The 15305-nt window shown below is 35.9% G+C and overlaps 3 protein-coding genes and 1 long non-coding RNA gene across 9 annotated transcripts; 2 read left to right on the forward strand and 2 right to left on the reverse strand.

The window, feature by feature from the left end:
* Positions 1–211: 211 nt before the first annotated feature.
* Positions 212–3693, reverse strand: LOC113332354. Its single transcript, XR_003351447.1, has 3 exons — positions 3556–3693; positions 2553–2863; positions 212–1169 (listed from the first exon to the last, which is right to left on the reverse strand). It is a non-coding gene; the product is annotated as an uncharacterized LOC113332354 (long non-coding RNA).
* LOC113332353 (senescence/dehydration-associated protein At3g51250-like) lies at positions 546–2538 on the forward strand. 3 transcript variants are annotated; one of them, XM_026578901.1, is made up of 4 exons: positions 546–1182; positions 1287–1700; positions 1791–1875; positions 2121–2538. In XM_026578901.1, exons 1-2 carry the CDS (start codon positions 592–594, stop codon positions 1362–1364), a joined length of 669 nt encoding a protein of 222 aa, XP_026434686.1. In that variant the 5' UTR covers positions 546–591; the 3' UTR covers positions 1365–1700; positions 1791–1875; positions 2121–2538. The 3 variants fall into 3 exon arrangements, with proteins under 3 accessions (XP_026434686.1, XP_026434687.1, XP_026434688.1); XM_026578902.1 differs by lacking the exon at positions 2121–2538 and having other exon boundaries at positions 1287–1418; positions 1537–1700; positions 1791–2027; XM_026578903.1 differs by lacking the exon at positions 546–1182 and having other exon boundaries at positions 1192–1418; positions 1537–1700.
* LOC113332351 (senescence/dehydration-associated protein At3g51250-like) lies at positions 3442–5353 on the forward strand. Of its 3 annotated transcripts, none has more exons than XM_026578897.1 (5): positions 3442–4094; positions 4173–4309; positions 4470–4633; positions 4723–4807; positions 5066–5353. In XM_026578897.1, exons 1-5 carry the CDS (start codon positions 3501–3503, stop codon positions 5223–5225), a joined length of 1140 nt encoding a protein of 379 aa, XP_026434682.1. In that variant the 5' UTR covers positions 3442–3500; the 3' UTR covers positions 5226–5353. The 3 variants fall into 3 exon arrangements, with proteins under 3 accessions (XP_026434682.1, XP_026434681.1, XP_026434683.1); XM_026578896.1 differs by having other exon boundaries at positions 5116–5353; XM_026578898.1 differs by having other exon boundaries at positions 5011–5150.
* On the reverse strand, positions 4244–8213 carry LOC113332352 (F-box protein At5g49610-like). Of its 2 annotated transcripts, XR_003351446.1 has the most exons (4): positions 6801–8213; positions 5536–5656; positions 4710–4782; positions 4244–4376 (listed from the first exon to the last, which is right to left on the reverse strand). XR_003351446.1 is itself a non-coding variant. In XM_026578900.1 (1 exon), the coding sequence occupies exon 1, from the start codon at positions 7919–7921 to the stop codon at positions 6806–6808; it is 1116 nt and encodes a 371-aa protein (XP_026434685.1). In that variant the 5' UTR covers positions 7922–8213; the 3' UTR covers positions 6467–6805. The 2 variants fall into 2 exon arrangements, 1 of the variants encoding a protein (XP_026434685.1); XM_026578900.1 differs by lacking the exons at positions 4244–4376; positions 4710–4782; positions 5536–5656 and having other exon boundaries at positions 6467–8213.
* Between the last annotated feature and the right edge of the window lie 7092 nt (positions 8214–15305).

Here is a 15305-nt window from a genome sequence, read left to right on the forward strand (position 1 = left end):
GTTTATTTCTAGCGGAACACTTTGTACACTATATAGGCTTGGAGAGGCATCTTCTTATCCAGGAAACTTCAACTGGTAAAGGTTCGTTATGGCATTTACTTATCTAACTTTCAGAACAACCCTTCCACAAGAAAAAACAAATATGTGAGCAATGACCAGGGAACCAGACTTTCCAGATGGAGCTAGTTGTGAGTAGTGTTGAACACCGATGTAGTGTATGAAGGAGATGGAAACCTTAAAAAGAAATGACCGAACAAACCCACTTTCCAGAGAACCAACCAGTATACTGACAATTACGTAAGAGTTTCAGTAGGAATATTAGGATTGTCCAAACATGATATAAAGTTATCTCCAACCGAAAGTCTCATTGTGTTTACGTGCAGTACTTCCACAGGAAAGGAAAGGAGATTCGACGCATGACATATCTTCTTATCATTGTGCTAAAACATCTCTTCTCTTTATTCATTTACAGCTTTCTTCTGTTCTCCCTCCTATATAACTTATAGTTTTCCTCTAGTAAAGTACCTTCTCTATATTTCATTGTGTTCTGCATCGATATATATACTTAAAAACAAAAATACGGTTGACAGGATGTCTTTTGGTCTTCGTAGTAAGAGTCTACCATCTTCGTACAAACACTCACCTGAAAATGCATTTGCATCATCCGCAGTTACCACAACACCCAAAGAAGAATTGTTGTTGCAGCTCCCCGGATGTACGGTAAATCTGGTTCAAGAAGGAGAAGCTGTAGAAATCGCCAAAGGAGACTTTAATCTTGTTAAGCTTTCTTCCGAGAATGTACCTTTAGCTGTCTTAGTTAAGGTTGGTGATGAACTTCAATGGCCTTTAACAAAAGATGAGCCAGTGGTGAAACTTGATGAGCTTGATTATTTATTTTCGTTGCGGATGGTAGATATGAATCTTAACTATGGTGTATCTTTCTCACAACAATCTGGAAGTGGTTTGACTGATCTTGATTCATTTCTTAAAGAACACTCTTGTTTCTCTGGGGTTTCTTCTTCCAGTACTTCTAAAACTTCTTCGGATGCTCAGGCTCTTGATTGGGAGAAGCTTGCACCAAGAAACGAAAATTACAATGCAGCCTTGGCAAAAGCAATACCAAGCGAAACCGGTGAGACTGTCAAAGGGATTTTCAAGTTGAGCAATCCCTACACCAAACAGGTAAATATATAAATCCTCAAAAAAAAAAGTTGCTTGTCAATTGAGATTATTAAGCTTACTTGATTCTAGTGCTAACCTGCACCTACCACATAAAAAAAATACAGATTCAAAAGGTAGGAGCAATGGTTATAACCGAAGCAACCGAGGAAATGAGCGCGACTTTGAAACAGAAAACAGCATGAAAACCACCGATGGCACAATGAAGAGTGTACTCATCAGAGTAAGGGTTTAGAAAGGTAGCTTCAGCAAGCACAAATTTCCCTGAACTCTCTTTTTTTCTTTCCTTTTTTCCTTTTGACATATAACTAGAGATTATCAAACATAACATATATGGATTTGTTGTTGTTTAATCAGGGTTAAGGCAATTTCAGAGAGGACAGAGCAAAGGAGCAAGATTGTGCTTAATATCGTCGAGATGGGCACTGAATCAGCAGCTGGACCAATCAGCCCCAATGCAGGGAAACAAATTCTAGACACAGTACCTGGACAGGTCGTCTTGGATTCTTTCGGTGCTTTCAGTAAGTAAAACACTAGCTTTCACACCATATTCAGCAAATGCAATAATGTTCATGTTCAGAAAATCATTCAAGTATTTCTCATGAATACAGGCAGGGTTATGGATGCAGCTGAAGTTGCCGAAAAACAAGCTCTTTCTGCTTCATCCAAAACTGCAACCAAAATGGTTAGTGATAGGTGAGGATGCAAACATATAATCACCCTACCACTTATGTCTAATACCCATCGACTAATGACACTTCCTTTTGTGTGCTCTTGATTACATTTTCATGATGATTTGGTAACATAAAATGCTATAAGATTTAAAAGTAAGAGCTCGGCTCAGACCATTCTACCTACTGGTTGCATCCATTTACATCTTTTAAACTGATTTCAACTTCTCCTGGTTCTTTAACTTATTGGCCATTGGTTTGTGTAAACAGATTCGGAGAAAGTGCAGGGGAGGCAACAGAATGTATTTGCCATTGCAGAGCATGCTGCTAGAACTGCTTCCAACATTGTAAAAATCCGACAAGCAATCGACCCCGCATCCTCTGTTTCCTCTACAATGGGAAAGAATGCAATAAAGAAGAACCTTTGAGGCAACAAGTGCCCTACACATATCTACTTCTGAACCAATCGCAACTATATTGAAGATAATATTCCCAGTGTAATTAGTGTAATACTAAATAATTTCCTATCCAACAGTGTGAAACCTCTCTTACTCTAGAAAATCTAATTGTTATTTAAACTTACATTGATGATAATATAATGAAGATAGTATTTCACTAATATCCTAAACTAAATTAGCATAATCACAATAAAAGAAAGTAAATGAGCAAAACCAAACAAAACCATGCAAAAGAAGTACAAACCTGAGCCATTTCATGATGAAAAGTGTTCTCTAACCAGGAGGAGACACATTTGCAGCGAAAACCCTACCAATCAGAGCAGAACCACCAACTCTTCATAGCTAAAAGCTTCAGCAACTTCATTAACATCAGAATACTAACATGAACTCCACTCAAAAGAAGAGTTCCATATAAAGGTGGAAATTTTTAGTGTCGACATGAGCTTCCCTTCCTTGGTCATATACTGGTATCACATAACCAGGACTGGACCCATGACCTTTGCCACACCATCCTCCTGCGCCAACATTTCCAACACCATACCTACTCCAGCAGCCCTGTATCACGATTTTCTTAGCAGGGTTAGTAGTGCTCATATTTCATCCAGGAAAATTCAACTAAACAGGAAAATTTCATTATGGCAGCTTATTCAACTAAGCAAAAAAACTGGCATCTTATTCAACTTTCAAAACAGCCCTTCAACAAAAATAAACAAATATGTTAGCAATGACTAAGGGAATCAGCCTTTCCAGAGCAACCTAGTTGTAATTATTAACTTTGTTGAGCACCATTATGGTCTGTACTACAGGTGGAACACTTACAGAGCCTGCTGTTCAATCCAACTTAAAGGGGTGTAATAGATTTAAGTTGAAAAGTGAACAGTCAAAATGTCCAAGGTGGTGGATTAGCTTCAGCAGAATCCCTACCAGCCAGTACCGACAATTTATGTCGTAAGAGTTTCAGTAGGAAGAATAATTAGAATTGTCCAACATGATATATTAATGTAAAGTTATCTACAACCGAAAGTCTCATTGCCTTACGTGACATACTTCCACTGGAAGGGCAAGGACACTTGATGCATTTACAGCTTTCCTCTGTTCTCCCTCTTATATATATCTTATAATTTGCTATATAAAAAGTAGTTTTTATCTTTCATTTTGTCCTGCATCAAATCTTAACAAAAATACGGACGACATGATGTTCTTCAATTTTCTTAGTAAGAGTCTACCATCTTCGAACAAACCCTCACCTGAAAATGCATTTGAATCATCCCCAGTTACCACAACACCCAAAGAAGAACTGCTGTTACAAATCCCTGGATGCACCGTTAATTTGGCTCAAGAAGGAGAAGCTGAAGAAATCGCAAAAGGAAACTTCAATCTTGCTAAGCTTTCTGCTGAGAGTGTAACTTTAGCTATTCAAATTAAGGTTGGTAATGAACTTCAGTGGCCTTTAACAAAAGATGAGCCAGTGGTGAAACTTGACGAGCTTAATTACTTATTTTCGTTGTCGATGGAAGATATGAATCTTAACTATGGTGTTTCTTTCTCACAACAATCTGGTAGTGGTTTGACTGATCTTGATTCATTTCTTAAAGAATACTCTTGCTTCTCTGGGGTTTCTTCTTCCAGTCCTTCGGAAACTACTTCGAATGCCCAGGCTCTTAATTGGGCAGAGCTTGCACCAAAGATTGAAAAGTACAGTGCAATCTTGGCACAAGTAATGCCAGGAAGAACCGGTGAGATTATTAAAGGGATTTCAAAGTTGAGCAATGCCTACACCCAACAGGTAACAAGATCGTTTGTAAATTGAGATTATTAGCTTTATTGATGATATCAATGCTAACCTGTCACATAAAAAATGCAGGTTGCAAAGGGAGGAGCAATGGTTATAACCGAAGCAACTGAGGAAACAAAGGCTGACCTTGAAACTGAAACCAACAAGAGCAGCAAGAAAACCACAGATGGTAAGAAGAGGTGTGTACTCAGTAAGGGCTTAGCAAGGTAACTTCCGCAGGCAGAAATATTTCCTAAACCCTTTTTTTTTTCCTTTTTTGAAAGTTTTCTCCCACTGTTATACACAAAAATTAACATATAAGCAGAGACCATAAAAACAAAAAAAAAGTAACATATATCATATCAAGATATCTTGCTGTTTAATCAGGGTGAGGGCAGTTTCAGAGAACACAGAGAAAAGGAGCAAAACTGTGCTTAATATCGTCGAGATGGGCACTGGATCAGCAGTTGGACCAATCAGCTCCCGTGCAGGGGGGAAAATTCTAGCCACAGGACCTGGAAAGGTCCTCTTGGATTCTATCGGTGCTTTCAGTAAGTAAAACACTGTTTTCCACACATTCAGCAAATGCAATATTCTCAAGTGTTAATGCTCAGTAAAAATTCTCACCTTGAAAATACAGGCAACTTTATGGATGCAGCTGAAGCTGCTGAAAAAAAAGCTCTTTCTGCCTCATCCAAAGCTGCAACCAAAATGGTCAGTGAAAGGTGAGGATACTCAAAATATAATCACCCAACCACTTGTATCTAATACCCATATACTGATGAGACTTTCTTTTGTGTGCTTTTAATTACATTTTCATAATAAATTGGTAACATAAACTACTAGTATAAGATTTAAAAGTAAAAGCTCCGCTCAGCCCATTCGACCTACTGGTTGCATCCACTTACATCTTTTAACCTGATTTCAGCTTACCCTGATTCGTCAACTTATTGGCTATTGGCTATTCTGGTTCTTATATATAGATTTGGAGAAAGTGCAGGGGAGGTAACAGAAGATGTATTTGCCATTGCAGGGCATGCTGCAAGCACTGCTTTCAACATCGTAAAAATCCGAAAAGCAGTGGACCCTGCATCCTCTGTTTCCTCGGCAATGATGAAGAATGCAATAAGAATGAACCTATAAGCCTATTACTGATTCCCAACACATTTCTATTCCTGAACCAATCGCAACTATACTGAAGATATATATTCCTAGTGTAATTTGTGTGTTACTCAAATTTATACTGATAATAATTTCTGTTCCAATTCCAACAGTCTGAATCCTCGCCTTCTCTAAGAAAATCCAATTCCAATTTGAATATATATTGATACTAAATTAATAACATACTGAAGATAGTGTTTCACTAGTATCCTAAACTAAAACAGCATAATCACAATAAAAGAAAGTAAATTGGGAAAAACATAACAAACCGCATGTAAAGATAAGTACAAACCTGATCAGAAGATGAGAAGAAGACTCATTTGCAGTGAAAACCCCACCAACATCAGCAGCAACACCAACAAAAGGAAATTCTTCATACCCAAAAGCTTCAACAACTTCATTAAAATCAGAACCTGCATTCACAGGAACTCCTCTCAAACGAAGAGCTCCACGCAAGAAGATATACAGTATTCATTTTGGGGGAATTTTTAGTGTCAACATGAGCTTCCCTCCATGGTGGCCTACTGGTATCACATAACCAAGCTATTAGGTAGTTAAAAGACAGTTAGAATCGCTTGCCAATCATTTTTTGTATTTGTTAGCATCAAGACTAATTTCAAGGTTGAGCTTTCGAATATGCCACTGCTGCAGGCATTTACTTGACTGCAGTTTAGATAATTGAGCTGAATATAATCCAGCTGATCCAGCTGCAGTAATCTAGACTGTCTAAAGCTTGGACAGCCGTTCAATAACACAAATCTCTTGAAAACAAGTACACTGTGTCAGGCAAGTTAAGTAAGTTGAATTTGACTGCTCTATGTGGCATATTCATATTGGTCAAAATGTCAATGCAGGACCAGGAATTGCCTATACGTCAGCAGTCACTGCAGGGTGACCGCTGGGCCATCTGCTAGTGTGTGGAAAATTTCTATAATGTTAAACACTACAAAGTGTTTAATTTAAGCAAAACTCCACCGTCTTGAAGTTGTCTGCAGGAGACAAGGGTCGTAGGTTCCCCATAAAACTTTCCCCAATTCTGATCCACGGGAAAAAGAAAGGAGTTCTCGAAAAGATAAAGAATTAGAAAGTAAATACTGAGATTCAGGTGGCAGAACATGACCAGATATGGGTATCTCAGTATACCAATGGGATAACAGTATGATAACAATAACGCAAAATATATTATAAACTATTTATGCATGATCTCATTTATAGAAAAAGGATGGGAACATAACCAATAGCTCTTTCAAACAGACATAATGCAAAACATAACATGCTTGATAGACATTTCAAACCAACGAAGTACTTGTTACATATAGAATAGTGAAATCAACTGACAATAGGTTAGATAACAAGCTCCAGACAACCAGCATTTGAGCAAACATGTTACTAATATTACAGCAGGAAACTAACCACGAACTGTGAAATTTTCAAGCCTTAAAACGAAATTTCTATTTTCAAGGATTCGTCAGTAAGGGAAAAGAAAAAAAATCAAACTTTTAAGAACATAACAGTAAAAGCCTATATACAACAACACAATTAACCTGAGAAACATGCCTGCATTAAGGAGAGTTGTCCACAGCACCATCACGACAAGAGAAGATAGTGCTTTTGAAAGCATGGGCCGAGAACCATAATGGATAAGTCGAACTGTTCTTCGCAGAATACATTTCCTTCCACAATCGACTCTTTCGATGATAGACCAATACCTGTCTTTGAGTTGCCAATAATACAAATTCACTGGTCTGACTAATTGGAAAAACACTCGGTACAAGTCCTTTGATACACCTGAGACTCACTTTATCCGTCTCATACCATTCTTCTTCTGCATAATCTTTCAACACCCAAATTGTCATCCAGGAATCGGAGATCTGAACCATTGACAAAAACCCATCCAACTCCAACAAATGAACTCTATGTCCACACCCATTCACTACTTCTTTCGGCAACAAAATCTTCCTCCAAACATCATTTTCAATATCAAACACAAGTACATACATACAATTATACGTCAACCAATGCAAATACCCATTCACAAACACAACTTGATTCTTGTTCATATGTGTAAATTCCTCATTCAACGACGTAACCGATCTTTTCCAACAATTCATCTCAGAATCATACACCAAGCAAACAAATGAATCAAGCGGTCTCCTACCAAACGGACGGTAAAACCCTGCTAAAACAACATTAAACTTCCCTTTAACCATATCCACACCCAAACCAACTAATGTAGCTTCATCATCAGGATGAAACCTAGTCATAGGCCTCTCTCGAGTCTTCGGCAACAACTTATATTCTTTAGTCATTGGATTGCAAACATAGTAAACCCCCTTATTAGGAATACTAGCACAACATAACAAACCATTACATGATGCTCTGACTTTAACCCTGTCACTCTTAATAAAATCCAAAGAAAATTCACCAACACCTTTAAATCTATCAACACATATATAACTAGATTTGACATAAAATGATTTGATGACTTCAACTAGTATCATTGGATTCTTTGAGGAGATATCATTGTAAAGGGTAATAAAGTAATTCTGTGAAGGTATCCTGTACCAATTTTTACAAACTGATTTACATTTGTATAGTGATTTGATTGGTAATCTTGCAAGGATTTGAAGTATAACTTCTTCTGGGAAAAACCCTTTTTCTGAATCTGATGAATTCATTGAAAAATGAAGAAAAAAATTCAAAAAGATCGGATTTTTATCATACCTGATGAGAATGTTTCCAAATCTGTTTTGACCCAAATTAGAATTTGATTGAATTAAGGTTTGTGTGCTGATAACTAGGGTTTTTGGAATTGGATTTGGGGATTTTTTAAAGGGGTTTGAACTGGGGAAATTTTATGAATCAGATTCCTATCAGTCTTTGATGGAAAGGAGGAGAAAAATGTGATTTTGATTGAGAACCATGGATGACGAATATACTCCTGAGAAATAGAGAGTTGAAACTGAGGACAGTTCGTCACACGTGGCTCGGATGTACGGTTATGATTTAGTGAATAAATACAATATACTTAGTCAAGTCAACCCCTAATTATGTGGATAATTAATTGCATTAACTTGGTTTAGAGAGAGTTCTAGAGTGTGGTGTTATTTTTAAGCAAATCTCGTGGACAGATTTCTATTCCGAGAGATGCAAAGACTATGTTATGTGAAATGTGAAACTTAGGGCGCAGAGGTAGAACAATTAATTGTATCAGTAGTCGGTACTCTTTCCGTTTCATGTGTAAATAAGTCTATTTTTTTTTGAAACGGAGGTAGTATATTTTTTATAACTGATATCAAAGTTGTTTTTGTTCGAGAAAATTAAGACACTAATAAATTTTTCCCTTATGTGTTAGAGCAACCACAACCATGAACGGGACTAAATACTACTCCTTCCGTTCCATTTTACTTGATGTTGTAGAGTTTTTCACGCTGATTAAGAATAACGTAGAGAGTAATTTTTTTCCAAATTTACCCATATTAATAGCTTTCTAAAAATTAAAAGTACCTAGTTTTTAGTTTCTATATTTAGTGTAAATTACGAATCCTATTGTAATTTACTTGGGATGGAGTACTTATCCTCCATGGGGTGGATTTAAAAATTAGATTAATTATCCATTTACTGATATCAATGAAAATTAATGGTATGGTAATGAATCCAAAGAAAGGGTAAATTAGTGAGAACATCAAAAAACCCTAAAACATCAAGTAAAATGGAACGGAGGGAGTAAAAAACAGACTAAATACTAAAATATTTTGACTTTTCTAGAAGCAAAGCGCAGCGGTGAAAGACTATAATTTAGTCTGACGTTGTTATAATGAGCGTTTGACAGTGAGCGGAGTTATAATGAACATATGGAGGTCAGGCGTCGTTATTGTGAACGCATATGAACGGGGCCTAAGTATTATCCACGCTTCATGTGGGGCGTAAGTATTATTATCGCCAGACGTGGGGCGTTCACAAAATCACCAACCTAGTGTTAATTCCAAGTGAGAGACGAGAGTATCAAGTGAGTTTGATGGGAAAAAAACATGAGTCGGCAATAATATCAACGCCTGATATCATGCATACATTTTGTGAACGTTTGGTTTGGTGTAGTTTATATTAACGCCCCGCTGAGACGTTCTTTGGATTAGCGCTCCACTCTCAAGCGCACACAATACTTACGTCCAATCTTATACGCTCGTTATATTCACGCCTAACCTACAACGCTCACTATACCTACGCCCCATTAAATTTAGTTATAGTCTCGATCGGCAATTACATTTAGTCTCAAACCCTAGAAAATCATACCAAATTTAGCTTTAGTCCATCCCATCGTGCTTCACTTTCGGACCAAATTTGGTTATAGTCTCCAAATTTTGGTCGTGATTGTGGTTGCTCTTAGAAAGATTTGATAACAAATTCATTATTTTGGATGGATTACCTTCATTTTGGATGAATTTTCTTCATCAAATATTATACATGGAATTACTGATGAAAAAGTTATGGGGTGATGATATCAGTGCCCTGAGTTCAAACTGTTAAAACCAAATTCTTTACCGATAAGAGAAACAGGGAATTACCATACTCCACGTATATTCATTAACCATGACGATTTTTGCAACAATCGTTAATACCTTGACGACACAACTTTAGTCGTCATGGTCGATATCTTAGGACCATGACGTCCAATTTTATATTTAGTCGTCATCATGTAAGTACCAATGCCATGATGACTTTTCACTATTTCTTCCGGGAAAAAAATTGATACATGAAAAATCGTTATGGTATACATATTGATCATGATGATTTTTTCAACAATTGTCAATACCTGGACGACGCAATATTAATCATCATGGTCGATATCTTAGGACCATGACTTCCATTTATATATTTCAACCAAAATGGATCAAAATTTCTCCTTATGTGTCGTCATGGTCTAACTTTCACTATTTGACCACACTTAATCAGTCGACATGGTCGATATTGTTCAGTACCATGACGATGCTTTCTGAAAATTTATGAATGTTTTTTTTACAAATTTACCATGACGATACTCTTGCAAATTTTAAAATATGAAAAAGCTTTTCCATTAATTTTACAGTAGTCATGGTCTTAAATTTTAACCATAACGACTTTTACAATTTTTTCCAAGAATATTTGATGTTTCAAAACCATGATTACTTTTACGAATTTTCCATAAATATCACCATTGGAAAGACATCTCGGCTGCAAATCATTGACCATGATGATTTCGGGGGAAAAATTAAGAAAAAAATTAAAAAGACTTAAAGATAAATAAAAAATGAGAAATGATTATATATTTAACCTGACATTTTTAGGGGCGACCCCAAAAGAATTAGGGGCGATTTTTTTATTCTCAACTCATACACAACGTTAAGGGATGTCCAAAAACGCGGAGAATACGTTAATTCCCTTACATAATCGGAAGCTATTTTTTGACCGATTGATATATCTCAAACGGAAGGTTCTTAACGTGGTTATACTACCGATTAAGTTCGTTTTTGTGCCAAATGTGTATCTTGGTTGTATAACAATCGGTAGAATAATAACCTCACTACGCTACCGATCACAGTAGCTCCTAAATCCCAAAATTGGTGATCTTGTCGAAGAAGAAATTTGGGGCAACTGTGTAATCGGAAGTCGTATTAACTACCGATTATTCTAGTTCCCAAATTCGAAAAAATTGAAATTTCTGCAAAAACAAAATTTGGGGCAACTGTATAATCGGAAGGATAGTACCTTATTTGACTACCGATTATACTAGTTCTCAAATTCGAGAAAATTGAGATTTCGGCAAAAACAAATTTTGGGGCAACTGTATAATTGGAAGGGAAAGTACCTTATTTAACAACCGATTATACAGTTTCCCCTGCAAAATAGAGTCGTTTGAACTCTAAACTCTATACAAGGATTGTATCCTTTTACCCTCTATGGAACACAAATACCTTTAAACTCTCTCCAACATCATCTTCAACAGAATGGCACAACCATCATTAATCCTATGGAGTTCACGATTGAAGAAGATTTATCTTTATGTAGGTTGTTAAGTTGTACAAACTTCCGATTATAACAGGTTTCAAAATTCATTACGTGAAGGATTTTAGAAAAACTTCATTTTGGGGCAACTTATAATCGGTAGGTTTTGTAACCTATTTAGTTTCCAATTATGGCTACACCAACAACTTAAGCCAAGTGGTTATGGTTGGCTTTGCACCCCTCAGAACCTATGGAATTTGGACAAGGTTGAATACGTGGCTCCTTATAATCGGTAGTCTTACAAGTTGGATAACCTACCGATTATACAAGGGATTATTAGCCGAAGTATCTACACTATAATCAGTAGGTATAGTTTCAATTCAACCTATCGATTCACCTCTAACCTACCGATTATGGTGTAGGCTCCCAATTATATGAGGGCATATTGGCCATTTCGAAAAATCATAGATAAGAGGTAGCTTAGAATTACGTTTGGGTGATCTTTTTTGTCTTTTAGTGTCGCCCCTAATTCCTTTTGGGTCGCCCCTAAAAATGCCAGGATAAGGATAATTTAGTTATTTTCAAAGATATTTAGCTTAATTTTATTTCTAATGATCCTATTTTGTTTTACTTGGTATACCCAAAGTAATCTTCCTATACTCACATTTCTGAGGATAATAATTAACCGAACAATAACTAATTGATAAGAGAAGGGTTACGCCCTCCATGCTCATTAAGAAGAGCCATCAAGTCCTTCGGAAATTCACCTTGTCCAAAATTCTTTTCCTCCCCAGGGGAGCGCACCAATTTATCAAGATAATCGGCTGGCTTGTTCCACTCTTTCGGATGAGCTTTTATAGGACGTTCGATGCGATAATAGCGTTGTCCTTTGACTATTATATCCCTGATGATAGGAGAGACGAACTCAATTGGTTCATCACTAGTCAGATTTTGGTGTAGACAAGGAAGACATACCACATTCCATGCACCATGACTAGGGTGATAACGACAAGCACCCGCAGCATTCTTGAAGAAGCAGCCCCGTAGTGTCTCACAGACTCTTTGCGAGTTGCGCACAAAGTAGATGAAGCGAATGCTTTGAAACTGCATAGCAAGATTTATCCCACTTTGGAGTCCTTCTAAGACATATGATAATATGCTGAAATAGAGTGCTTACAGCCTCCTGCAACAGCAGCAAGAGGAGTACCATCGCCATAACGCAGCATTGCCCCATAACCTCCATTGTTGTTCTTGTTTCTGTGATACCCATCAAAAGTGAGTAGGAATACACCATCTGCTGGTTTATGAAGAGGCAAATCTTGATGGGGATAGGATTCATCGGAAGCTTCTTGGTCATACTGGCTACATCTGGTTTCCGAGTTGCTGAAGTTGTTCGAAGTGCAGCCTCATCATCAGATTCGTTGGATACCTCTTCTTCACTAAAATGATCATCCTTGATTGCACACCCCTCACGATCTACAATGTATGTACAGTACCTCCAATCATCGTCAAGATGGGGAGGGTTGGTTTTTGGTAGGGAGTTAATTCTTCTTTTGCCATGTCGAGGAGCTCTCTCTTAACTCCTTATCTCTTCTTCGGTCGCGTGCTTTCAAATTGGTCAGATGTCCACTATGTTGAGTACAAAACACATTTTGGGTAAGTTAGTCCGTGTTGGTGGTGGTCCAGATTTGTCCTCAAAAAGATAAATCTATAGATGTAGTTCTCTTGACAACATCCTCATCTCGCACGTGTAAGTGGTGGCCAAGATTTCATCTCCCAATTGATAAATCTATGGCTGTAATTTCTCCCATAAAACTAACATTTAATGACCCATTAATGGAAATCTAATATAATAAATATAGTAAATGATTAATATAATAAATAGCTAACTAATTAGTGTTCCACACTGATTGATGATATTGAATGATTTATTAATTGCTCATAATAATATTTGTTCACTAATTACTCATAATAAATAATTTTTCATTATAAAATTTCTCTTAATTAAATTAATATAGTTGTATTTCTATTAATAAGTAATTTTGATAAAAACAGAAACAATATCAATGGGTATTAGTTGCGATCGTAGGTTGTGGAAGCGGTGGCGGAGGTCGAATGAATCGCTAATCTAATAATATCAGTAGATATTAGTTACGGCACGGGTTAAGCCCTATAAACACATAAATAACCACTAATCTAAGGAATAAGTACAAGAGACCTGGATCTTCCGGTAACTCATATAATGGAACAATTTATGTTTTGTTTATGTAATCCCGTAAGCAAAATCAATACTAATACTTTGTTACTTCACTTTCTTATTATTATCATCAAGAATATAAAGCTCAGCTTGGATAATTTTGCCTATGTAAGTGGCGTTCAGATTTGTCCTCACAAGAGATAAATTTAGGGATGTAATCGTTTGTCATAAGCGACGGTTGTGATTGAGATTAGAAATGCATCTAATGGAAAAAAGTTATCATGTCATTAAGGTTCCATAATTCTTTATAATAAATAGTCTATTAATTAGCCATGATAATATTTTGTTAAATGTCAAATTAAGGCACGGGTTAAGCCCTATAAACACATAAATAACCACTAATCTAAGGAACAATTACAAGAAACCTGGATATTTCGGTAACTCATATAATGGAACAGTTTATGTTTTTTTTATGCAATCCCATTAAGCAAAATCAATACTAATAATTTGCGACTTCACTTTCTTATTATTATCATCAATCAAGAATATAAAGCTCAGTTTGGATAACTTTGCTTATGTAAATGACGGTTCAAATTTTTCCTCACAAGAGATAAATCTAGGGATGTAATCGTTTGTCATAAGTGATGGTTGTGATTGAGATTAGAAATGCATCTAATGGACAAAAGTTATCATGTCATTAAGGTTCCATAATTCTTCATAATAAATAGTCCATTAATTAGCCATGATAATATTTTGTTAAATGTCGAATTAAAAATGATAATATATAAATTATTCTACTAATGATGATAATAAATATATTTTTATTAGTTAATACTTAGAATTAGTTTAGTATTGCAGGGAGCTTTACAAAAGTGTTTTTCCGATGTACGTTACTGCGCGTAGCTATGTAAAAAAAGCAATTGGTTGTCGATGGACGTTACTGTGCCGAGCTTTGTAAAAAAAGCAATTGAATGGTTGCAAATTATCAACTAAAGCTAAAACTATTTTAAAAAACAGACATATCTCTGAAAATATTAGGTTCAACTATAGTTAGTGAGAAAATGACAAAAGCATACATATCTCTCAAAATTGTTTATTCAATTTTATTGTGTATAAAATAAAATAATTAAATTTTCTACCATTAGAGTACATACACATGTAGTATTAAATTTACTAATTAGCATTATTACTAAAAAGTGTTATTTTTCTTAACCACTTTTTAAAAATTAATAATTTCTTAATATTTGTTGTTGAAAATAAAGTATATTTCAGTGATACGATATAACATAAAATGTAGTTTGAAAATAAAAAATAATTATCTTTAAAAAATAAAATATAAGGAATAAAAATTGGTGATCATAAATAGATTCAAGTAGGTATGGTCATGGGGTGGGTATGGGGCGGGGATCTTGTATCCCAGTCACTGCCCCGTTCAAAAATAAAACCCACACCCTCCCCATTACCCGCTTGATCTGGGACGGGGCGGGTATGGGAAATACCCGTACGGGGCGGGTTTTTTACGGGTTACCCATAACATTAAGCTCGAATATGATGAGTTAATTTAATAATCAATACCTAAGTTCAACCAATAATAATAATAATAATAATTTAAAATTTCAAACTCATAAATTCATCGTAAAACAAGCAAAGAAAAACAAATTGGTCTATAAACGAGTATCACTCATTTTAGTTCTTAATTATTTCTTATCAATTATCTTCCTCCATGTTGATCACCTCATCGTCTGCTTCAGTTTCTTCCCAAAATGTTTCACCATCGAATTTTGATCCACCTAGCCAAAATAAGAAAGTGTATCATATAACCATAATGATGTATTAAATGTAAAAAAAAAAACATTTCAATAAAAAGAGAATTTCATTACCAT

Source organism: Papaver somniferum, unplaced genomic scaffold (assembly GCF_003573695.1).
Source record: "Papaver somniferum cultivar HN1 unplaced genomic scaffold, ASM357369v1 unplaced-scaffold_131, whole genome shotgun sequence".
NCBI classification, from domain to species: Eukaryota; Viridiplantae; Streptophyta; class Magnoliopsida; order Ranunculales; family Papaveraceae; genus Papaver; species Papaver somniferum.